The sequence below is a fragment of the Dendrobates tinctorius genome, unplaced genomic scaffold (genome assembly GCF_039654945.1).
Source record: "Dendrobates tinctorius isolate UK_male_01 unplaced genomic scaffold, ASM3965494v1 ptg000075l, whole genome shotgun sequence".
In the NCBI taxonomy this organism is placed as follows: domain Eukaryota; kingdom Metazoa; phylum Chordata; class Amphibia; order Anura; family Dendrobatidae; genus Dendrobates; species Dendrobates tinctorius.
This window is the reverse complement of record NW_027361743.1, coordinates 7,093,947-7,118,982: the sequence shown is the minus strand read 5'-3', so window position 1 is coordinate 7,118,982 and position 25,036 is coordinate 7,093,947. Positions and strand designations below refer to the sequence as shown.

The 25,036-nt window shown below is 45.0% G+C and overlaps 1 protein-coding gene across 2 annotated transcripts in view; it reads right to left on the bottom strand.

The window, feature by feature from the left end:
* Positions 1–25,036, bottom strand: part of CCDC82 (coiled-coil domain containing 82) — a 47,565-nt gene that overhangs the window by 10,117 nt on the left and 12,412 nt on the right. For both annotated transcript variants that reach the window (XM_073582948.1, XM_073582950.1), the window contains exons 3-7: positions 23,453–23,621; positions 22,859–22,951; positions 22,414–22,538; positions 3,700–3,870; positions 1,550–1,729 (exon numbers count right to left, since the gene is read on the bottom strand). In XM_073582948.1, the coding sequence (XP_073439049.1) occupies positions 1,550–1,729; positions 3,700–3,870; positions 22,414–22,538; positions 22,859–22,951; positions 23,453–23,621 (738 nt within the window). The remainder of the gene's footprint in view (positions 1–1,549; positions 1,730–3,699; positions 3,871–22,413; positions 22,539–22,858; positions 22,952–23,452; positions 23,622–25,036) is intronic.

The window sequence follows — 25,036 nt, the reverse complement described above, 5'->3', positions numbered from 1 at the left end:
CAGGAAAAACACTGAGGGAAATGGGGTGGGACGGAACCTTTTAACCTCTCGTGTGCTTTTCCTGTCCCTGTAAGGAGGAGGAGGACGTCCTCCATGGTGCTGTCAGGGGGACGTCCTGGAAAGGTTTATTCTGATTTCATGTCAGATATTGAGAAAAACATGCAGATGTGTCTTTTTATAAACAGTAGTGTATGTAAACTTCTGGTTTCAACTGTAGATATATACTTTTATACATTTTTTAATGGCAGACAGATTTCATGTGATAAGCAAATGTTGCACGGGGTGCTGATGACTATTAGAAGTGATAGCTGCCATGAGGAGTTAATGAAATGACGGTGATACTTCAGAACTAATCACCCAGTCAAAAATGGCATATTTTGCTCTTATTTTATTCCTGTAGCTCTTTTTTCTTCTGTAATCCATCATATGGTTCCAGAGATATAAGCCCTTTCATTTGGAACTATTTTTTTTTATGGTCTTTACTAAGGGGGTGTTGTTCACAGAGTAATAATGGAGGGCAGCTTAAAGACACGCCCCAGAGGATCCCCTTAGCTACGCCCCCTTTTAAAAGACCATCAAAATTAGCACTGAATAAAAGGTTCATATTAGTTAATACTGTTCCAGCTTTGCTACATCAGCATGGCATCATATCGACAGCCTGACTTCCCCTAACGAAGCTGCACCCAGCAGCAATACGCGTAGGGCTCCCCACACTGCCCTTGTCCCGGGACTATCTTCCTCTGACTTCCTGACCCTTGACGCTCCATGCTGGACTGCTCTCTATGGTGATTCCACTTTTCCCATTTATATATTTTGGCATATAATTTCTGCCTCCTGCATTTTCCTCCAGTTCAGCCCTCCTCCCTATCCTTATAATGGATGTTTTTTTGCTCCCTCTCTACCAGGGTTACCTACAGTGCCCTTTGGCCTTCATTAGGTCTCTTGGAGTGAGTGTTGGTATATTATTTTCTCTTATCCCTATAGTGGATGTTCATCTCACTCCCTCCCTTACAAGACCACTTACAGGGCCCCCTGGTTTTTTCTGAGGCCGCTTGGAGTGAGCGTTTGTATGTTATTGTTTTTCTGGGCACGCCCAGATTTGGGGTCATGTCTTATGTATTATTATGTACATTTAGGCTAACATCTTGTTTTTTCAACCATGTGGTTTCAGTCTGTTAGTACTTATTGTTACACTTACTTGGGACATCTGGGGGTGTGCTTTGCCTTTTAAATGCTTTTATTGTGTTTTTTTTTTTGTCTTCCAATAAAATTTATATACACTTTTTCATATACCCCTATTGTCTTTGGTGTGCGCCTAATATGCTGGGTTCTTTGTTCTCCTTTTTGAATTATGCTTCTACCTGTGCATTGTGCAGCACCCCTTACATATTTTTGAAAATTGATCATTTTGCCCTTTAGTGGTGCCCCCTACCCCCCCCTTTTTTTCTTCATATCGACAGCCCGACTCCTCCATTCTGCTGCACCAGCCCAAGCTCTATGTGCACCTGTGTCTGCTGTACAAAATCAAGATGGGTTTTTGGTCACTTACCGTTCCCAGAAAGTTCTCAGCTTCCATCTTTGATAAAGCCAACTCTACAATTTCATTTGCGGACTCTCCCTTAGTTTCTTCAATAAAAGGAATGCAGCGCTGGTACAGGAAATATTTGTAATGTCTGAGTTGGTGATAAGCTTCAGTACGATTGGCACAGACTTTACCAATCACCAGTTTCTAAAAGGAGAAGAGAATATTTATTTTTCAGAGAACAAATAGGTAAAGTTTTACTAAAGCCATCTACAGCAAAAATGGAGAAAAGGTCGTAGTCAGCGGATGCACCATAACTATCACGGTGGCGCACACTGTTGGGACAGATGCGGCGCTGCTGCCTCTTTTTGACACTTTTTCAAAAGATGCAGCAAGACACAGAGGGTCTGATCATTATTTGCAATTTACTGGAGTCAAGTTTCTTTGTCTTGTGGTAGTTGCTGTTATTTTGCACCAAATTTAGAAACATGGTGCACATGGGTTCATGAATTTGTTGCAAAATCAAAATAGCTCTGATTTTTTTCTTACCAGTCTTTGCTACTTTTAAGACCAAGAAATCACAAATCCATTAACAGATTAATTACCACGAAGAAAGAAGAAAATTCGGCACCACTGCTGCTACCTTGATGTGTGCACTATAGTGTGGCACAAACTCACACACCTGGGCTGCACGCCAGCTGCCCACAGAACGGGTGCTCAATCCAAAGAAAAACATGCATAACTACGTTGTATGAAAAAGAACAAAAGGGATGGCATTCACCGTTCTGAAGAAGTGAATTTATTTTCAGATAAAAAGCATAGGCTCGGGAGAGATGTGTGAACTGTGGACAACGGCCGTTTCACGCCAACTGCGCTTCAACGGGACCTGTGAAACGGCCGTTGTCCACAGTTCACACATCTACCCCGCTTCTTCCATGGGGGTATCAATACCCCCAAGGAAGAAGAGGGATAGTGAAACGGCGTATCGATACCCAAATGGAAACGGCGAAACGGTGTATCGATACCCCCATGGAAGAAGCGGGATAGCGAAACGGCGCTGTCGGGGTGGGAGCACATCTCCAGAGGCTTTATGCACACGTCACTTTGTAAGTAATGCAGACATTTTTGTTTGCTTTCTTTGCACAGCTAATTTAATTTTGCTTAATCCACACATAGCGTGGTTTGCACAAATTATCTGGTGAACTCTGCAGATTCATCTGAGTTCCTTTTTTTAGCACATTTACTATAAGGGCGTCTGTTTTCACACATGATTCAATCACGTGTAACTATGCAACATAGGAACATTTCACTCATGTCCTTTTCAATTAGGTGTGACTATACATTTATATTTATTTCTATGCTATCGGTTATGATTTATCATACAGTGCACTTTGCATAAGATTATTGTAATAATAATTTCATAATCGTTACATTTGTGTATCATAAATTACTATTGTCTCCTGTCATATACAGTTGTGGCCAAAAGTATTGACACCCCTGCAATTCTGTCAGATAATACTCAGTTTCTTCCTGTTGGCCACAACTGTATAATATAAAAAAAAATTTTTTTGCATATATGTCATGCATTATTTTTATCTGTGCATTTTTCATCTACATTCATGATATTTATCTAGTCCTGGATTTTTGAATGCTCCTTTTTTGTGTTCCATTGCTTGGAGAATTACTATTTTTTTTATATATATGCTCCTAATAAAGGTGTTTTACTTAAAAAAAAATTATTTTTGGCAACATATCGTCTCTCTCCTTGGTCATAATCTGAGGTTGTGTGTTTCGATTTCTAAATCCATTAACAGGTAGCAAACCTAACTTGAACACTCCTCCACAAATCATACTCCAGGGAAACAACACTGGGTCAAGATTTGCCAAATTTTATTTATTTTTTTTTTTAGATATTTCCTATTTTTAAGTATGGTAAAGTGATTTGTGGAATTTAAAACTACAACTTATGCTGTAAAAAAAAAAAAAAAAAAAGGCTGTGTAGACACAAAAATAACAATGTCATGCCTCCTGGAAGACGCGCGGGGGGGGGGGGGGGGGGGGGGGACTAAAAGTCCAGAAATGAAAAATGGCCCGGTGACGAATTGGATAATGTTCCCGGACGCCCACGCGGTCTGTCGCTTCAGTGGGATGTAGAATATTTGGCTTTATACTGTTACCTGCCAGTCGTTCTGCAGGAAGTCGTCAGATTCTAGCGTCTGGTTGTCGTAGGCTTGTCCCGATAAGGTCACCAGGTGACCGCAATATCGGTGTAAGTCGCAGGCTTCACAGCTCATTTCCTCGGCCGTTATCTTCCTCACATGAAATTCGGGATAGCTGTTTATCCTCTCCTGTAGCAATTAACGGAGTTTTATTCATTCAGAAGGTTTTATTATCGCACAGGGACATAGGAAGTAATTTTGAATTTATTAAATACATTTTTTCTGTATTTGTTAATGCTATAGACACAGTCAACATTAAAATTGCCATATCAAGAAGGAAAAGCCACGGAGTTATGAAAATCACAAAACTGATTCACAGGGGGCCGGCTGGCAAATTTTAGCATGGGGAGGGCAAACACACATCAGTGGCCCGACAGTACTGGCGGATCCTTATGTGCCCATTTGCTGCATACAGGATTGCAGTTGCGGGCGGCCGATGCAGACGGTAAATAGGGTTGAGAGCGCGCCTGCACTGACACTGTGTGCACGCTCTCGCTGGACTCCTGCAGTGTCAGTGTGGACGTGCAGAATCAGAGAGCCTCGTCAACCAAGCTAAGGGGAGGCCTGTGGCACGATGAGGGTAATACATGACTGGTAGGGGATATACTGACTACAGGCATCGGACGGTATATACAGGATACTATGTTGTGATGATATACACCATGTGTACAAACATCAGACAGTACGGCAGTCACATAGCATCTCTGATGTCTGTGTACATAGAATTATTATTATTGGCCTTCAGCTCGATCTCGAGCCACAGCGATATGATGGATGAACGATCTGCAGGAAGACCAATATTGTGGAAGCCTAGATGGATCCACCAGGTTGTTCTCCGCCATCATCTTGATAATATCAAGCCATCAGGCTGCTGGTCTTCCTCTTCACCTTGTTTTTTTGGATCGTGTTAGTATAGATAGAAAAATATTACAATTTCGGAGTCCTCAGTGACGGATACCTTTTAATAGTTAACTCACAAGATGGTAACAAATGGCAGCTTTCCAGACTCCTCCGCTCCCTTCCTCAGTAGGACAGGGAGAAAACAACAGTAGCAGTAAATATTAGTTCAGAGATAAGGAATGTGAAAGTTTTATGGTCCTCTAATCCCGGCTTGGTCCAGGGCTGCGATGATCCCAAATGGTCTGAGGAGCACACTCCCTGATATAAAAAGACATAAATCCATGCCACATATTCATTCCTGCTCTGAATGTGTCAAAGGTCCTGTTTTCTCCCCTTCCCACAGATAGTTCTGCTTCCTGTCACTTGTCTTATTAATGCACCGCTCTGTGTCCTGTGATAATCTGGATAGTTATAACATCTGATGTCGGTATCACAATATATCATCCAATCATATGTTATCCTGTATACTGGATATCGTGTGTGTGTGTGTGTATATATATATATATATATTATCTACTATATAATTGTCTACTTCTGTCTATCTCTAATGGAAATCCCACCTCGCTGATTGGTCGCGGCAGTTAGGCCGCGACCAATCAGCGACAGTTGCTTAGTCATCGCGGAAACACGGCTGCATTGCTTATTGTACAGGCACATTACAGCGGATAAAGGCATCACTGCTGTGTCGCTCATTAACCAGGCACAGTCCTGTACATATTCTGGAGTACAATACATTAGGTAACAGTGACTGCAGCTCTGGGTGTAACTGGAGTACAATACATTAGGTGACAGCAGAAAAGTGAATGCAGCTCTGAGTGTAACTGGAGTACAATACATTAGGTAAGATCTGAACAGTGACTGCAGATCTGGCTGTAACAGGAGTATAATACATTAGGTGAGAGCAGAACGGTGACTGCAGCTCTGGGTGTAACTAGAGTACAATACATTAGATAACAGCAGAACAGTGACAGCAGCTCTGGGTGTAACTGGAGTACAATACATTACGTAACAGCAGAACAGTGACTGCAGCTCTGGGTGTAACTGGGGTACAATACATTAGGTGACAGCAGAAAAGTGAATGCAGCTCTGAGTGTAACTGGAGTACAATACATTAGGTAAGATTGGAACAGTGACTGCAGATCTGGCTGTAACAGGAGTATAATACATTAGGTGAGAGCAGAACGGTGACTGCAGCTCTGGGTGTAACTAGAGTACAATACATTAGATAACAGCAGAACAGTGACAGCAGCTCTGGGTGAAACTGGAGTACAATACATTACGTAACAGCAGAACAGTGACTGCAGCTCTGGGTGTAACTGGGGTACAATACATTAGGTGACAGCAGAAAAGTGAATGCAGCTCTGAGTGTAACTGGAGTACAATACATTAGGTAAGATCTGAACAGTGACTGCAGCTCTGGGTGTAACAGGAGTATAATAAATTAGGTGAGAGCAGAACGGTGACTGCAGCTCTGGGTGTAACTAGAGTACAATACATTAGATAACAGCAGAACAGTGACAGCAGCTCTGGGTGTAACTGGAGTACAATACATTACGTAACAGCAGAACAGTGACTGCAGCTCTGGGTGTAACTGGGGTACAATACATTAGGTGACAGCAGAAAAGTGAATGCAGCTCTGAGTGTAACTGGAGTACAATACATTAGGTAAGATTGGAACAGTGACTGCAGATCTGGCTGTAACAGGAGTATAATACATTAGGTGAGAGCAGAACGGTGACTGCAGCTCTGGGTGTAACTAGAGTACAATACATTAGATAACAGCAGAACAGTGACAGCAGCTCTGGGTGTAACTGGAGTACAATACATTACGTAACAGCAGAACAGTGACTGCAGCTCTGGGTGTAACTGGGGTACAATACATTAGGTGACAGCAGAAAAGTGAATGCAGCTCTGAGTGTAACTGGAGTACAATACATTAGGTAAGATTGGAACAGTGACTGCAGATCTGGCTGTAACAGGAGTATAATACATTAGGTGAGAGCAGAACGGTGACTGCAGCTCTGGGTGTAACTAGAGTACAATACATTAGATAACAGCAGAACAGTGACAGCAGCTCTGGGTGAAACTGGAGTACAATACATTACGTAACAGCAGAACAGTGACTGCAGCTCTGGGTGTAACTGGGGTACAATACATTAGGTGACAGCAGAAAAGTGAATGCAGCTCTGAGTGTAACTGGAGTACAATACATTAGGTAAGATCTGAACAGTGATTGCAGATCTGGTTGTAACAGGAGTACAATACATTAGGTAAGAACAGAACAGTGTCTGCAGCTCTGGGAGTAACTGGAGTACAATACATTAGATAACAGCAGAACAGTGACAGCAGCTCTGGGTGTAAATGGAGTACAATACATTACGTAACAGCAGAACAGCGACTGCAGCTCTGGGTGTAACTTGAGTACAATACATTAGGTGAGAGCAGAACGTTGACTGCAGCTCTGGGTGTAACTGGAGTACAATACATTAGGTAACAGCAGAACAGTAACTGCAGCTCTGGCTGTAACTGGAGTACAATACATTAGGTAACAGCAGAACAGTGACAGCAGCTCCAGGTGTAACAGTAGTATAATACACTAGATGGTGGCCCGATTCTATCGCATCGGGTATTCTAGAGTCTCTGTTAAAATAAAAAATAGTTATATACTCACGTTCCGACGGCCCCCGGACTCTGTCCCGCCTCTCACCACACTCCCAGCATCTTCCGGTCCCAGTAATGCTTAGCGAGAAGGGCCGGAGATGACGTCGCTCTCGCGAGAGCGCGACGTCATCAGCACTGTTTCGCGCTAAGCATTACTGGGACCAGAAGATGCTGGGAGTCTGGTGAGAGGCGGGACAGAGTCTGGGGGCTGTCGGAAGGTGAGTATATCACTATTTTTTATTTCAACAGAGACTCTAGAATACCCGATGCGATAGAATCGGGCCACCATCTAATATATATATATATATATATATATATATATATATATATATATATATATAGTTGAAGACAAAGAAAATCACAATAATATTCGGATAAGGGGTATACCCGAAAGCATTAATGCACAAGCAATTATGCCAACACTGTGGTCATTATTCAATAATATCTTGAAGAGATCTCTTATCCAAGAGACATTATCTGTCACACATTTTTTTTCATTGTTAAAGAAAGTATGTATTATATATACACATATACATACACACATATATATATATATATATATATATACACATACACACACACACACATCTATAATATAACCGGCTAAGCGTCACTCTGTCCGAAGCCTTTATAGACTGTACAAGCGCGACGCGCCTGCGCAGTCTGGCTCCAGACAGAATGAGGCAGCGCGGTGAGGAGTGTGTATGGCGTCGGAGATGGCGGTACGTGTACACACTGCATACCGCTATGTCCGGCGCCATACTTACATACTTACCTGACCGGGAGGAGCGTTGCCGCGGCGCTTCTCTTCGGCCGGAGACCGGGGCGGGAGTGCGGCTGGAATCGTGCATGCGCATAGCGCGATCCGGCGCCATTTTACTGAAGACACACTTGCAGTGTGTCTTCAGCAATATGGTGCCGGACAGCGCTATGGGCATGCGCGTACTCCGGCGCCAGATTTTTTTTATGTATGTGTGTAGTTTTAATAGGAGTGAGGGTACCATGCATACCAGGATTGGGGGATGAGGGGTACCATGCATACCAGGATTGGGGGATGAGGGGTACCATGCATACCAGGATTGGGGGATGAGGGGTACCATGCATACCAGTATTGGGGGATGAGGGGTACCATGCATACCAGGATTGGGGGATGAGGGGTACCATGCATACCAGGATTGGGGGATGAGGGGTACCATGCATACCAGGATTGGGGGATGAGGGGTACCATGCATACCAGGATTGGGGGGTGAGGGGACCATGCACACCAGGATTGGGGGATGAGAGGACCATGCATACCAGGATAGGGGGATGAGGGGTACCATGCATACCAGGATTGGGGGGCGAGGGGACCATGCATACCAGGATTGGGGGATGAGGGGTACCATGCACACCAGGATTGGGGGATGAGGGGTACCATGCATACCAGGATTGGGGGATGAGGGGTACCATGCATACCAGGATTGGGGGATGAGGGGTACCATGCATACCAGGATTGGGGGGTGAGAGGACCATGCACAACAGGATTGGGGGATGAGAGGACCATGCATACCAGGATAGGGGGGTGAGGGGTACCATGCATACCAGGATTGGGGGGTGAGGGGACCATGCATACCAGGATAGGGATGAGGGAGTACCATGCACACCAGGATTGGGGGATGAGGGGTACCATGCATACCAGGATTGGGGGATGAGGGGTACCATGCATACCAGGATTGGGGGATGAGGGGTACCATGCATACCAGGATTGGGGGGTGAGGGGAACCATGCATACCAGGATTGGGGGGTGAGGGGACCATGCACACCAGGATTGGGGGATGAGAGGACCATGCATACCAGGATAGGGGGATGAGGGGTACCATGCATACCAGGATTGGGGGGCGAGGGGACCATGCATACCAGGATTGGGGGATGAGGGGTACCATGCACACCAGGATTGGGGGATGAGGGGTACCATGCATACCAGGATTGGGGGATGAGGGGTACCATGCATACCAGGATTGGGGGATGAGGGGTACCATGCATACCAGGATTGGGGGGTGAGAGGACCATGCACAACAGGAATGGGGGATGAGAGGACCATGCATACCAGGATAGGGGGGTGAGGGGTACCATGCATACCAGGATTGGGGGGTGAGGGGACCATGCATACCAGGATAGGGATGAGGGAGTACCATGCATACCAGGATTGAGGGGTGAGGGGACCATGCATACAAGGATGAAGAATGGAGTGCCATGCATACCAGGATACACACACAGACACACACACACACACTGCCATGCATACACACACACACACTGGACTGATCAGAATCCTGAACCTACAGGACATGACATATAATATATTCAGGGTTGATTAGTCCTGTAAAGGATTCTGTACTGTCTGCGCGCGCCCTATCTGAAGCAGAGAGCGATTATGGCAGCAGCTTGAATGTTCAGGCAAATCGGGCGACACTGGAGCCGATTAACTCACACCAGGGGTGTATGTACATAGAAATCATGGGGCCCAACAGCAAAAGATCTAATTGCCCCCCCTCATACCCCCACCCAAAAAAATAGTTGGTGGGGTCACGGAAGACCCCTAGATTCCCATTTCACAGCACCCATAAAACACTGTATGATACCCCCACAGTGAATTCATCCACTGTACCCTCCGCACACACAGTATGACAACCCTGCTGTACCCCCCCTTCACTTCAACTGCCCCGGCAAAGTATGGTGACCCCAACACAGAATGATTTCCAACTGTGACCCCCCAAACAGCCCTCCATGCAGTATAATGGGCCTACATATATCAAAATGGCCCCACACTTCTTCATACAGAGTATTACTGGACCTAACACAAACTATATTTTTGCTTGAATACAGTATAATGGCCCCAACATAGCCCTCCATAAAGAATAATGGCCACCACATAGCCCTCCAAATAGTATAGTGGCCCCCACATCACCTTCCATATAGTATAATGCACCTCAAAGCCTTCCATATAGTATAAAGCACCCCATATTCATTCATATAGTATAATGGGCCTATTGCCTTCCATATAGTATAATGCACCCCCATAGTTGTCCATATAGTGAACTGCACTCCCCATAGTTCTCCATATAAAATAATGGGACTCACATTGCCTTTCATATAATATAATGCACTCCATAGCCCTTCATATATTATAATGCACTCTCCATAGTCCTCCATATAGTATAAATGCACTCCCCATAGCCCTCAATATAATATAATGCACTCCCCATTTCCCTCCATATAGTATAAAGCACTCCCCACAGCCCTTCATATAGTATAATGCACCCCATATCCCTCCACATAGTTTACTGCATTCCTCATAGTATAATGAACTCCCTATAGCTCTTCATATGCATTCTTCATAATACTCCATAAAATAAAATGCACCTCCATGTAGCATAATGCACCCCATATCCCTCCATATAGCATAATGCACCCCATGTGCCTCCATATAGCATAATGAACCCCATGTCCCTCCATATAGTATAATGCACTCCCCACAGCCCTCAAAATAGTAACATGCACTCCCCACAGCCCGCTATATAGTAAAATGCACTCCCCTTAGCCCTCCATATAATATAATGCACTCCCCATAGCCCTTCATATAGTATAAAGCACTCTCTTTAGTTCTCCATACAGTATAATGGGTCTCACAATGTACTTACGGATTTAAAAAAAAAAAAAAATACAATACTCACCTCTCCTCCTTGTTCCCCCCGCTGCTCCGTTCTCTTCAACGAGCATTCTAATGCTTTATTTTCGCTGCTCGGTACAGCAGGCGCAATGAAATGACGTCATTGCGCCCGCTGTGCTGAGATGTCACATCACAGACACTAAGTGAGAATGATGGAGGAGGGAGTGGACGGCTCCCTTTTTCATTATTGCTTTCAACTATATACACATCCAAGGTGCCAATACAGTTGAATGTGCGATGTTGGGCGTGGGATGTCCAGTGCCGATGCTGGTCCCTCCCCCCTCATTCACGGGTCTCATAGTGGCTGCATGGTCTCACCATTGGCAGTAGCCACAGACTCACACCACCAGCAGCAACTTGATCTGTATGAAGGTATAAACTGCTGCAATAAATCACACTGACCCTCCCCTCCACAGAGCAGCTACAAAACAGGGTCCTGACTATTGAAGCCTTTAGTGTTTTCATCCAATATGATACCCCTTTGAGGGAACCCATAAAGTATAATGCCAATAAAAGTCCCTCCCAACTCCCACAGTCTGATAGTGAATTCCCCACAGTACCCTCCACACACACACAATATACTCTACATTCCCCACTCCACACAATATAATACCCCCCACACAGTGTATTGTCCCCCACACAGTATAATATTATTATTATTATTATTATTATTATTTATTGTTATAGCGCCATTTATTCCATGGCGCTTTACATGTGAGGGGGGTATACATAAAAACAAGTACAATAATCTTAAACAATACAAGTCATAACTGGTACAGGAGGAGAGAGGACCCTGCCCGCGAGGGCTCACAATCTTCAAGGGATGGGTGATAATACAGTAGGCGAGGGTAGAGCTGGTCGTGCAGCGGTTTGGTCGATCGGTGGTTACTGCAGGTTATAGGCTTGTCGGAAGAGGTGGGTCTTCAGGCTCTTTTTGAAGGTTTCGATGGTAGGTGAGAGTCTGATATGTTGTGGTAGAGAGTTCCAGAGTAGGGGTGATGCGCGAGAGAAATCTTGTATGCGATTGTGGGAAGAGGAGATAAGAGGGGAGTAGAGAAGGAGATCTTGTGAGGATCGGAGGTTGCGTGCAGGAAAGTACCGGGAGACGAGGTCACAGATGTATGGAGGAGACAAGTTGTGGATGGCTTTGTATGTCATGGTTAGGGTTTTGTAATGGAGTCTCTGGGCAATTGGGAGCCAGTGAAGGGATTGACAGAGGGGAGAAGCTGGGGAATAGCGGGGGGACAGGTGGATTAGTCGGGCAGCAGAGTTTAGAATAGATTGGAGGGGTGCGAGAGTGTTTGAGGGGAGGCCGCAGAGCATGAGGTTGCAGTAGTCAAGGCGAGAGATGATGAGGGCATGGACTAGGGTTTTTGCAGATTCTTGGGTGAGGAATGAACGGATGCGTGAAATATTTTTGAGTTGAAGTCGGCAGGAAGTGGAAAGGGTTTGGATATGTGGTTTGAAGGAGAGATCAGCATCAAGGATTACTCCGAGGCAGCGAGCTTGTGGGACTGGGGAGAGTGGGCAGTCATTTACTGTAATTGATAGGTTCGTAGGGGGGGTCACGTGAGATGGGGGAAAGATGATGAATTCTGTTTTGTCCATGTTGAGTTTCAGATATCTAGTGGAGAAGAAGGATGAAATAGTGGACAGACATTGAGGGATTCTGGTTAGTAGGGAGGTGATATCTGGTCCAGAGATGTAGATCTGTGTGTCATCAGCATAAAGATGATACTGAAAGCCATGAGATTCTATGAGCTGTCCCAGGCCAAAGGTGTAAATAGAGAACAGCAGGGGCCCTAGGACTGAACCTTGTGGGACTCCGACAGATAGGGGGCGAGGTGAGGAGGTGGTGTGTGAGTGGGAGACGCTGAATGTCCGGTCTGTTAGGTATGATGAGATCCAGGAGAGGGCCAAGTCTGTGATGCCGAGGGATGAGAGGGTCTGTAATAATAGGGAATGGTCCACTGTGTCAAAGGCAGCCGACAGGTCCAGGAGGAGGAGGACAGAGTAGTGCCGCTTGCTCTTGGCAGTTAAGAGGTCATTGGTGACCTTAGTAAGGGCAGTTTCAGTGGAGTGGTGTGACCGGAAGCCAGATTGTAAGCGGTCGAAGAGGGAGCAAGAAGAGAGATGGGAGGACAGTTCAAGGTAGACGTGTTGTTCCAGTAGCTTGGAGGCGTATGGGAGAAGTGATATAGGGCGATAGCTAGATACAGAGGATGGGTCAAGAGAGGGCTTTTTGAGGATAGGTGTGATGGAGGCATGTTTAAAGCTTGAGGGGAAAACACCAGTTGTTAGTGATAGGTTGAAGAGATGGGTTAGGGTTGGGATGAAGACTGTGGTGAGGTTTGGGATGAAGTGGGATGGGATCGGGTCGAGTGCACAGGTGGTGAGATGTGATCTTGAGAGTAGAGTGGAGAGTCGATCTTCTGTAATGGTGGAGAAGTTGGTTTTGAAGGTGGAGGGCTGGGAAGTCGGGAGGAAGGGCTCTGGGGGTTGTTGACCAAAACTGTCCCTGATGTTATCAATTTTCTGCTTGAAAAATGAGGCAAAGTCTTCAGCTGAGATGAGTGGGGAGGGAGGAGGTGCTGGGGGGCGGAGGAGAGAATTGAAGGTGTTGAATAACTGTTTAGGGTTGTGAGACAGGGAGGATATGAGAGATGAGAAGTAGGTTTGTTTAGCTGTGGCGAGTGTGGTCTTGAAAGTAGTGAGGGACTGTTTGAATGCGATGAAATGCTCGTTGGAGTGGGATCTTTTCCATCTGCGCTCAGCAGCCCTGGAAGCTCGCCTCAGCTCTTTGGTCAGGCTGGTGTGCCAGGGCTGTCTGTTGATTTTGCGAGTTTTGGTATGTGTAAGTGGGGCAGCGGATTCCAAAGCTACAGCTATTGTGGTGTTATATAGAGCGGCAGCGTCATCCGCATTGTGTAAGGAACTTATATCTGTAAGAGGGAGGAGGGATTCGGAGAATGAGTGTAGGTCAAGGTGTTTAAGATTCCTGCGAGGGTGTGAAAGTTTGTGGGGTGGGGATTGTAGACATGGAGTGAAGAGGGAAGAGAATGTGAGCAGGTTGTGGTCAGAGAGAGGAAGAGGTGAGTAAGAGAGGTTAGATAGGGAGCAGAGGCGGGTGAAGATGAGGTCCAGTGTGTGGCCATCTTTGTGGGTGGCTGTAGAAGACCATTGAGTGAGGCCGAAGGAGGAAGTGAGAGATAGAAGTTTAGTGGCAGCTGAGAGGGAAGTGTCAATGGGGATGTTGAAGTCGCCCATGATGATAGTAGGGATGTCCGCGGAAAGGAAATGAAGTAACCAGGTGGTGAAGTGGTCAAAGAAGGTGGTGGCTGGCCCTGGGGGGCGGTAGATGACAGCCAGTTGGAGGTTGGAGGGGGAGTAGATGCGCACAGAGTGCACCTCAAAGGAAGGGAGGGTAACAGAGGGTGGCAGTGGGATTGGGGTGAAGGAGCAGGTATCTGACAGGAGAAAACCAACTCCTCCACCATGTTTGCTGCTGGGGCGGGGGGTGTGAGAAAGGTGGAAGCCGCCATACGAAAGTGCAGCAGGAGAGGCTGTGTCAGAAGGGGTGAGCCAGGTTTCGGTGATGGCGAGGAAGGAGAGTTTGGTAGTAACAAAAAGATCATGGATGTAGGAAAGCTTGTTGCAGACAGAGCGAGCGTTCCACAGAGCTCCTGTTAGTGGGACTGGGGAAGCGGGGGCTGGGTGAATGGGTATAAGGTTGGAGAGGTTACGGAAGGTTGTGATAGAGCGTGGATGGGAGGTAGAAATGACTGTGGGAATGTGGTGAGGAGGACCAGGATTTGGAGAGATATCACCAGCAGTGAGAAGGAGCAGAGAAAGTGTTAGCAGGTGGGAGCAGGAGAGGGCATGAGGGGGCTGTCTGTGTTTGGAGACAGAGGATTGTATGTTAAGGAACAGTTTTGAGGCGGAGGTGAGGTGGATGGGGAGGATTGAAGAAGAGATGAACAGTTCCTTACTAGGAGTTGGGATTAGGGGAATTAGCAGAAAGTGAAGGATTATTGGGGTGAAAGTGAAAACAAACAGAAACATTGTTTACAGTGACTGTGTCCAGTTACCTTCAGTTCCCTTCTGGTTCAATTCTGGTTTTAATTCTTAAATTAATCTTCACACTTCTAGCACACACTTATAGCAATCACAATGCAGACTGAAGTCTATGCAGACTTGTACTCTGCAATATATGTACAACTAAGTGCAGTCAGGTGTGAAGCAGAGAGGAGTGGTCTCTGCTCATCTTGGCCAGACAATTAAGAGTGGACCAGATGTAATAATAGTCTCCACACAATATAATGCCCTCCCTCCACAGCTCTATACATAGTATAATGGCCTCCGCAGAGTATAATTGCCCTCTTACAGCCCGCCCTCACTGTAGAATGGCCCACACACAGCCCCCCCAAGCATTGGGACTGCCCCCCCAACTTACGGACCCCATAGTGGCCATATTGTCCGTCAGTATTAAAGGTACATTTAAAGGTACAGTGCTGGCCTGTGGCCTTCAAAGCATCAGAGGTCAGTGCAGACATCTTTGATACCACACCCTTGCCATGTCATGACCGGGGGCAAGAATGGAGCGTTCTGGACTGGCATGTGAGAGAGAGAGTGCGCAGTAAGGCTGAGGCGTTTTGGGCTTACACGGCTAACTTCCCACAAGGAGTATTTGATTTTGCAGAATTTAAGCATCATTTCTGCACCTAAATTAGGTTACTTGCGTTTTTAATTGCATTTTTGACACCGCGGTTTGTGTCACTCTTTGGTATATCAGGCCTTAAATAAAGCTGCTTGGTTTTTGATGCTATGACAACATGTTATTGGCACAGTCTTGTGCGGATTACATGCGCTTTTCATGCATATCCGCAATTACGATTTTCTGCAACTAATTAAAGTCTATGGCAAAAATCTCCACATAAAAAAAATGTTGCGAGCTTCAAAAATGCACCACAGGTCAGTCTATGCAATAAACAAAGGCCAGCTTTTGTGCAGCACCACCGTTCCCGGCGAGTAATGGGACTTGTATCATGTACCCGCTGCAGACAATCAGCGGCTGCCTTTTGGCCGCAGTTCACGGAATAGTAAAGGCTGCAGAGGGGTTGGCGAGGAGCGGTAAAACAACAAATTGTATAGTTTAGCCACATCACTGTGATCATCATGTAACTGCCCATAGAGCATGGGGGTCATTAAGGCTGAGGCTGCACGGTGACCGCAGTTCTCCGAAAAGTCACGCCATAATAATAATAATATCTGTGCATCTTGTCTGCGACTTTTGGTCTGTGACCAATGTTAGAGCTGTGATTATGCTGTAAAGTAATGCAACCAAGTTGCTGTCAGGTTCCCTTTAAACAGGAGATTTCTGGTCATGAGGAGGTCATTATACTCCCTCCCCCCCCCAACACAGGAGAAGTTTGGATGGAGGTGACAGGCAGGGGTCAAAATCAGTCTTAAACTGTGGTTTATGGAGAGCAGAGGTGAGAAACCACAGGAGACCAAATAGAGAAGGGGTCACTTGTCAGGACGTTAACCCTTACCTCCCCTCCTGCATACAGCTTATTTTCCTCTTTTACAAAAAGGAGAGTAAAAGGCTTAAAAGGGTATTCCCATCTCCAAGATCCTATCCCAATATGTAGTAGGTGTAATGATAATAAAATTAGCAAATATCTCCAATTAGAAATCTAGTATAGTTTTTCTGATTTGCTTTGTCTCTTTCCTCATGTGAAGGTATTGCAGGACTTTATGTATCCATGGTTACAACCACTAGCAACTAGCTGTCACTATAACAATGGCCGTAACCATAGATTACTAAGGTCCTGCACATGAGGAATGAGACATAGCGAATCAGAAAAACTATATTACATTTCTAATTGGAAGTATTTGCTAATATTATATTACTAGATGGAGGCCCAATGCTATCGCTTCGGGAGGGCGGTAACGTCACGATGGGGGGCAGGCTTTGCGGCGCTGAGAATCTCTCCCCCCCCCCCCCCATGTGCTCACCCACCTATCCACTCTCCCTTTCCCCATGTGCTGACTTCTCCCATCTGTGCTCTCTTCTTTGACCTGTCTACACCATGTGCTATCCCCCTTGTCTGCTGTCTCTCTCCTTCCTGTGCTGTGTTTCTCCTCTCGTGTGCTGTCCTGTTTGAGCTGTCTCCCCCCTGTGCTCTGTCTCTCTCACCCCTGTGTCTGACCGTGTACAGAACATACCACAGCTCCTGAGCAGGGGAGGAAGCAAAAGACAATACTGACATTACAGCAGGGGATCTGAGAGGATACATTTTGTGATGTAAAATATTGTTTAAAAACAGTCACTGAATTATTTTACCACACAAAATGAATCCTCTGTGATCCCCTGCTGCAATGTCAGTATTGTCTTTTGCGTCTTCTCCTGTCCAGGAGATGTGGTATACTTCGTACATGGTCAGACACAGACAATTTTTAAAATGAACTTTCGTTCTTGGGAAAAAACCCCTTTAATGTGACCGGCTTCCTCTGCCTGTAGACACGTTGCGCATCTACCGCCGGGATCAGCCGAATGATTCACTGCGCCTGCGCGGAATTTGTGCAGGTACAGTGCAATGGTATTCCGCTGGTGGTACCGCGCAAGAGGCTGCGTGAGTGTGTGTGTGTGGTGCGTACAGCGTATAAAGTGTGTGTGTGGTGCGACGGTGTTCCGCTGGTGGTACCGCGCAATAGGTTGGTACCAGCAGCAGTTTCCATATTGAGACACCCATCACTTGGGTGTCCCAATATGGCGGTCGGTGAACGTCCTCCGCTTGGAATTCTGGGATACGGTGACATCTGAACAGAACAGGAAATGAAAACATTACAAGGCAATTATATAAATAGATTATACCTACTACATATTGGGGTAGGATCTTGGAGATGGGAATACCCCTTTAACCCTCTGACACACAGAACAACAGGAGCTTCTGATGACAAGGAGCATTGAGGAACAGAGGAGGAGGACAACTGCAGAAAACATTGTAAGGAGACGACACCACCTATTTACTCTATACACTACATTGAAACTGCCCTCTGATCTGTGCTCTGGCTGTTAATGGAGGTAGTTAGGGTGCCGCTAATTACAGTCCAGCCCCACTCAGCTACTTCTACTTTTGAACGTCTCCTGCCTCTCTCCGTACTCCGCTCCCGCTCAGTTTTGAGCTGCTCCGGCCAATCAGCAGCTCTACTCTCCCGCCTACACTGCCTGCTCCACCAATTACAAAAAAGGGGAAGGAGCTTAAAAAAAAATCTAAATTTTGATTTTGTAAAAACTAAAAATCATGCTGATCTCCAATGGTGAATTAATCACCTCAGCCCTAGTCATTACCCATGTGGACCAGTCGGATTCGAAGAATGGCCCATACTGATCCATTCTGTACTGAAGGTGAAAATAGATGTTACGTACCAAGGATAAGATGTCAGTGTCTACACAATCCATCAGAACATTTGGCTGCGAGACAGATGTCCAGCTAATGGTGTCCTCTAACCTCACGCCTCCGCTCTCAAAGGCCATCCTGGTGCAGAAGAAGCTGGAATGACAATCTACCCTCTTCAGCAGAGTCCTGCTTTTGTCTTGGACAAGGAAAAGATAGCCAGATATAGGTCTGGAGACCACATGGGCAATGCCATGAAGAAGCCTGCACGAGGAGGCCGATTGTCTGTGAGCAGCCTGAGTGGCATTGCGTCTGGACTGGTCTTCCATTGAGCACATCTGGGACATCATTGATAGGTGATTACACAGGAGCTGCCAGCGGTGCATCTTGATGATTAGCCCAAGGGCATTCAGCACAACAGAACCTTCCTCAGACAACCAATAATAACCTCAGTGATTGCATCCAATCTGTAAGTGATGGGATTTCTGCACATGGCGCTCATACTCCACACTGAATGCATGGAGATTTTGAAAAAATTGTTTCCGTTTTCTCATCATTTGCATATCAGTAACATCTCCACCCTGTGATTTCCAGAATTCCATGACTTTTCCTTCTTGGTGTTGCAATTTCAATTGGTGAGGATTGTATATTTATATAAAACAATAAATATCTAAATATATTTCCATTTTCTACAATTCACTTGTTGGCTTTACTGTGTAGACTAGGTCAGAGGAAGCAGAAGGAGGAGGACGACATCTTGACTAATGTGCAGTGGCATTGTAAAGATGAAGACCTAAGGTAGGACAGCAAATTTCATAGAGACACAGATAGGGCTCTATGTCCAGCTTCCCCATCACTCACTGGCCCCTATGGGGAGTGGGGAGTACGTCATCAGTTCCTGGGAAATATACAGCGCCTCACAACATTTTTTGAATACTGTAATTTTCCACAATTTTTTGATGTTACACCCACACTTACTGTACATGTATTTTATTGGGATTTTATGTGATATACCAACACAAAGCACAAAGTATTTCTGAAGTGTAAAGGGAATGATAAAAGTTTTTCTAAATATTTGAAAAATATAAATCTGCCAATAAAGTTTGTGAAAAAAAATGTGGAAAAGTTCAAGGGTTTGAAAACTTTTTCAAGTCACTGTATTAGTGTATTGACATTTCTCTAGCAATTGCTGTGACGTTCTTGGTTAAGGAAGGAGGGCCTCAAACTGTCTCTGGAAGTGGGACCCTAGCCATCACAGTCCTTGGGGTTCTCTTGGAGGTTGAGAGGCCTGAATCTCCGACCTTACTTGCCCCTGTTAGACCCTAATCTGTCCCCTCCCCCACTTCATGATGCTTGGGACAGAAATATAAGGTAAACAAGACACAAAGACAAAATAGGGATAATCAGACAAAAGCACTAACCAACAATAGGGAGGAGGATAGGGACAGGGAGGAATAAACTAAATGGGAACAGGAACCAGGAGAAAAACACACACGTACTACAGAAAACCACAAAACACTATTACAACAACTCTACTCCAACCACTTAGCTTTAGCACACAGCACAGGAAGATGAATCTTTCACCAGCAGGGACAAGAAGGTCTAACCAGTTTTTATAGGAAAAGGTAATGACCAGATCAGAAGCAGTTGAAATGGAGCTGCATGTTTCTGACCAGCAAAGAAATGGTCGTTAACCTCTTCAACACCAGAGGAAACTAAATCCATTTCATATGGAAAGCAAATCACACCATCTCTAGTGAAGACCTGCAATTCATTACCTGACGTGACCGTCCGACTCCAGGTCTTCCAGGGGGATGTGACACTTAATGCCATTTCTCCCTGATCCTGTTTTTTAAGGGTTATTTTCAACACAACCACCCATGTCCATATTTCCTATTAAAAAAGAGGATGAATGAACTCATGGAGATCAACATCCAACACTGCGGAGACACCATCACATGTTTCTCAACGCAGTGATTCTAGAGCAATGCCCCCATCCCTTATGGGAAATATGTAAAAACATCCAAAACACAAGCCGCGGAGACACCATCACATGTTTCTCAACGCAAGCAATGACCAGCCAGGTCTTTCCCCGGGAAGGAACAACCACGGGAAGGACACCACCACAATGAAGGAAACCACCTATGCCAAAACATGGTATCCATCCACAGACAGCTGTTTCGGGGTATTTGCCCCTCATCAGTGTGGAGTAGGAAACTGGCCAGTAGGAGCAATGCCTAGTAGAAGACTGTGAAAAATGAGGATGAACGAACTAATGGAGATCAACATACAACACTGCGGAGACACAATCACATGTTTCTCAACGCAGTGATGCTAGAGCAATGCCCCCATCCCTTATGGGAAATATGTAAAAACATGCAAAACACAAGCCGCGGAGATACCATCACATGTTTCTCAACGCAAGCAATGACTAGCCAGGTCTTTCCCCAGGATGGAACAACCACGGGAAGGGCAGTCTCCAATGAAGGAAACCACCTACACCAAAACATGGTATCCATCCACAGACAGCTGTTTCGGGGTATTGCCCCTCATCAGTGTGGAGTAGGAAACTGGCCAGTAGGAGCAATGCCTAGTAGAAGACTGAAAAATGAGGATGAACGAACTCATGGAGATCAACATCCAACACTGCAGAGACACCATCACATGTTTCTCAACGCAGTGATTCTAGAGCAATGGCAAAGGTGGCTTCCTTCATTGGAGACTGCCCTTCCCGTGGTTGTTCCTTCCCGGGGAAAGACCTGGCTAGTCATTGCTTGCGTTGAGAAACATGTGATGGTGTCTCTGTGGCTTGTGTTTTACATATTTTTGCATATTTCTCATAAGGGATGGGGGCATTGCTCTAGAATCACTGCGTTGAGAAACATGTGATGGTGTCTCCGCAGTGTTGGATGTGGATCTCCATGAGTTCATTCATCCTCATTTTTCACAGTCTTCTACTAGGCATTGCTCCTACCAGCCAGTTTCCTACTCCACACTGATGAGGGGCAAATACCCCGAAACAGCTGTCTGTGGATGGATACCATGTTTTGGCATAGGTGGTTTCCTTCATTGGAGACTGCCCTTCCCGTGGTTGTTCCTTCCCGGGGAAAGACCTGGCTAGTCATTGCTTGCGTTGAGAAACAAGTGATGGTGTCTTCGCGGCTTGTGTTTTGCATGTTTTTAAATATTTCCTATTAAGACCTATGGACATAAAAATTAGATTTTCTCCTTGCACCCTCTGCCTCTCAAGATCCCGAGAGTGGAGCCCATTTGGCCCTTCCATAATATGAGAGAACAGTAGTATCACCAGAGTTCCCATGCAGCTGCTGAAAAGGGCTGTGCAGGTCCCCCAAACCAAAAACAATCAATGTCAACTGAAGTATATTCACTATGTCGTCTAACAAAACATAAAGATTGGTTTCCTGCACATATCTGGGTTTTTTGTGGTGTATATGTACATTTTTTTTAAATGTGGGCAATGTTTTTTTTTCATCTCACAATATTTATTACCAATTTTGCAATTCTCACATCGGTGACTGTTTTCTTTTTAAAACTCTAAGTTCCCGTTTCAGTAAATCCAGATATATAGGGTACTAGAATCAATGAGCAGATTCGGACCCTATCTTTCCTATTGAAATATCTATTCAGTGTGTGCAAAGGTCATTGTGAAGGGGTCAGCTGTCACATCAAAATTTGTGATTGGTGGATAATGTGTTATGAGCGGTGTATAGAGTTATCTGTCATTGTAACCTGTCTCTGATGATAATGAGCCTGCTGAAATCTCTTTCTGAAAAAAAACAAAAACAAAACAAAACACAGGAAGTGGGTGTCTAAAAAAAAAAGCTCCAGTGGCCCATGTAAAATTTGCACGATTTCTATTTCATATATTTTTTTTTACAGACCGCTATATGAAAAACATAAATTAAAAAACAAAAATACATGCAAGGCAAAAATAGGTCATTTTCTGATAACTTCTCATTAAAGACTCCATGTGTAAAGTACCTTATATCTCTTAGACCATCGACAGCTTGCGGTCAGTTTCTCTAGACGTGGTGTTATGATACGTTGGTCCAAATGATTCAGCGATTTCAGCATATCTTTGGCGTATCTCTTTTTTCTTTCACCCTCTACAAAAAAACAAAACACGATATAAATGCTAAAAAAAAAAAATCGGTGGAAAGATTGGTAAGAAACGGCTGCACCCTTGCATGTTTTTTCAATACACAGTAGACACGGAAAGCTGAAACCATCCCCAAGTGCCCTGCAGAGCGAGATAATCGGGAGCGCCGCTGCCCTAGAGGGAATTAGTGGATGCAGTGTAACCCCAGAGAAGCATTAACTTCATTTTCAGGATTATTTGGGGTCCCACAGGCAATGATAACAAAAGCTAGCGATACACCATCACCTCGTGGGATAAAAAGACCCCTTAAGCCTTTACTCTACTTACTGTACAGTGTTGCCAAAAACTTCTCATCGGTGATGTTAATTAGGAACGCCTTAATCACTTTCTGAAGATGAAAGGGCAAATCGTGGCCGGCAGCTGGAGAGGAAAACACAGACGTATCTTTTAGTAACATACAGCAAGATCTAATTACGATATCCCTTTATACTTGTGCTAATTACTTGCACAAGTCAGTGATCTAGGAGCTCTGCTGGCTACTAAGCTTGTATGTCACAACTTGATTTACAATGAACTTAGAGGGATGGAGACTCTCTTGCTCCTGTGATAAAACAAGCAGGGAAATAAGGTCACCTCAGAAAGCAGCCCCTGCTGTCCTGTCTGTATACTCACTTGTGTTTCCTGCTCCGGCCAAGAGATGTGGTATGTGCCGGCCATGAACTGGAGCAGCTCTACATGGTCGGACACAGCAAGTAAGACAGTACATAGCAGGGGCACATTTATAAGATCTCAGCACAGGAACTTTTTTTTTATCACATCGAATTGTGGAACTTATTATTATTCCAAGATCTATTGATTAAAATGTACCTTTTGTAACTACACACGCTATATAATTCAGTGCTATAATACAATGACGCTTACACAGAGAAATGTGATGTTTCCTGAACAGTTCCTTATAGCTTGAGGTCGGATTTTCTGCACCATTACTTTCCTCTTCATCCTGCACTATGAAGTCTGACATATCATCGCTGTCATCATGATCGCCAAGTGATTCTGGGGTCAAAGGTGCAAATGCATCATCTGGACTTTCCTGCAAATTACATATTAAAGGTTATAGGGACTAATTAAGGCCACCAAACACATTAAAGGCTGTGTGTATCTTCATTACAACATTTGCACCATTCTGTCAGCAACTCTTTTAATTGAAGTGAGTGATCTGCAGAAATGTTACACATCTGTCAGATACCCTGCACCTGGCTTTATCAGTGTTAGAGAGAGCAGCAGGAAAGGGGAAGGTTAGTACACAGATCTCTAGTGTGGAGAGGAGAGAGAGCATGTACTGTCTCAGGGAAGGCAGACAATGCAGGTTTTAGATAAAGAGGGAAGCAAATGAAGAGCAAATTAATGCAAGACAGACATAGGAAAGAAGCTGTTATGATGAACTACTGAAAACCTCAGCACCCTGGATACATAGCAAGCTCACATCCAGTATCCTGTATTACTGAGAGAGACTCTACCACAAGAGGACCTTGGATTAAGCTACAAACAGTATATCATGGGGTCTGAAAATGAAAGAGAACGAAAATCGCTGCAGGAAATTAAGTGTGATTATATTGAACCCACCGACCGCACCGCCGAGGATCATCTAATCTATCAATTTCTGAAAAGATCATATGATTACACTTCCTGTGACCAAAAATGGCGGCCACAACAAAACAGAAAAATATCTTCAAGTAAAAAGTATATAGGGTGCAGTAATCGGCAACTAAAAAGCGTACTCCATCCCGTACGTGGCTTATATACAGCAACCACTGGGGCAGGTCTCATCTTAGCGGTGGGGGTGCAGATCTCATACTGATGACATATCCTACAGATGGACAACCCCTTTATAAAGTCCCTTTATACAAACTACCATGGCTCAGACCATCAGAAATCAGATATAATCTGTGGGTAAATCTATCGGTAAGTGCTCTGTTTGTCTGCAGTGCCACTAGAAGAAGGGACAGCGAAGAGATTGGCTACAACACTCACATGCTCTCTCTACAGGAAGAAGAAGCATAGAGTCTAGAGATGGTGCCAATCGATCTGCAGGACAGGATCTCCGATAACTGCTTCCTACTTCCCGGCATCTTTGGCTTGTTTTGTTTTGCCGGCCTGGCGCAACGTTGTGGCGTGATGCACATAAGACGTTGTACTAGGCTAATAATCAAATGAAGAGCCGAGGGCCGTTAACAGGGGTGGAAACCACTTTAAGCATTACACAGTGTCCATATATATATGGATATAGCACAGGTTCTCCAAAGCGGGAGGCGCTCTTTCTAACCACTATGGCCAAGAGGTGAAGATCCTGGGCAGAGGCCCAACTCTGGATTCACTGACAAGGTTATAAAAACAGATTATTGAAACGAAACACCTGTAAGCGAATTGATCTCATAACTGCAAGGTTATAAGCAATGACCAGATGACTTCTCCTGCCCTATTCTCAATGAATGACTTTCCCCAACC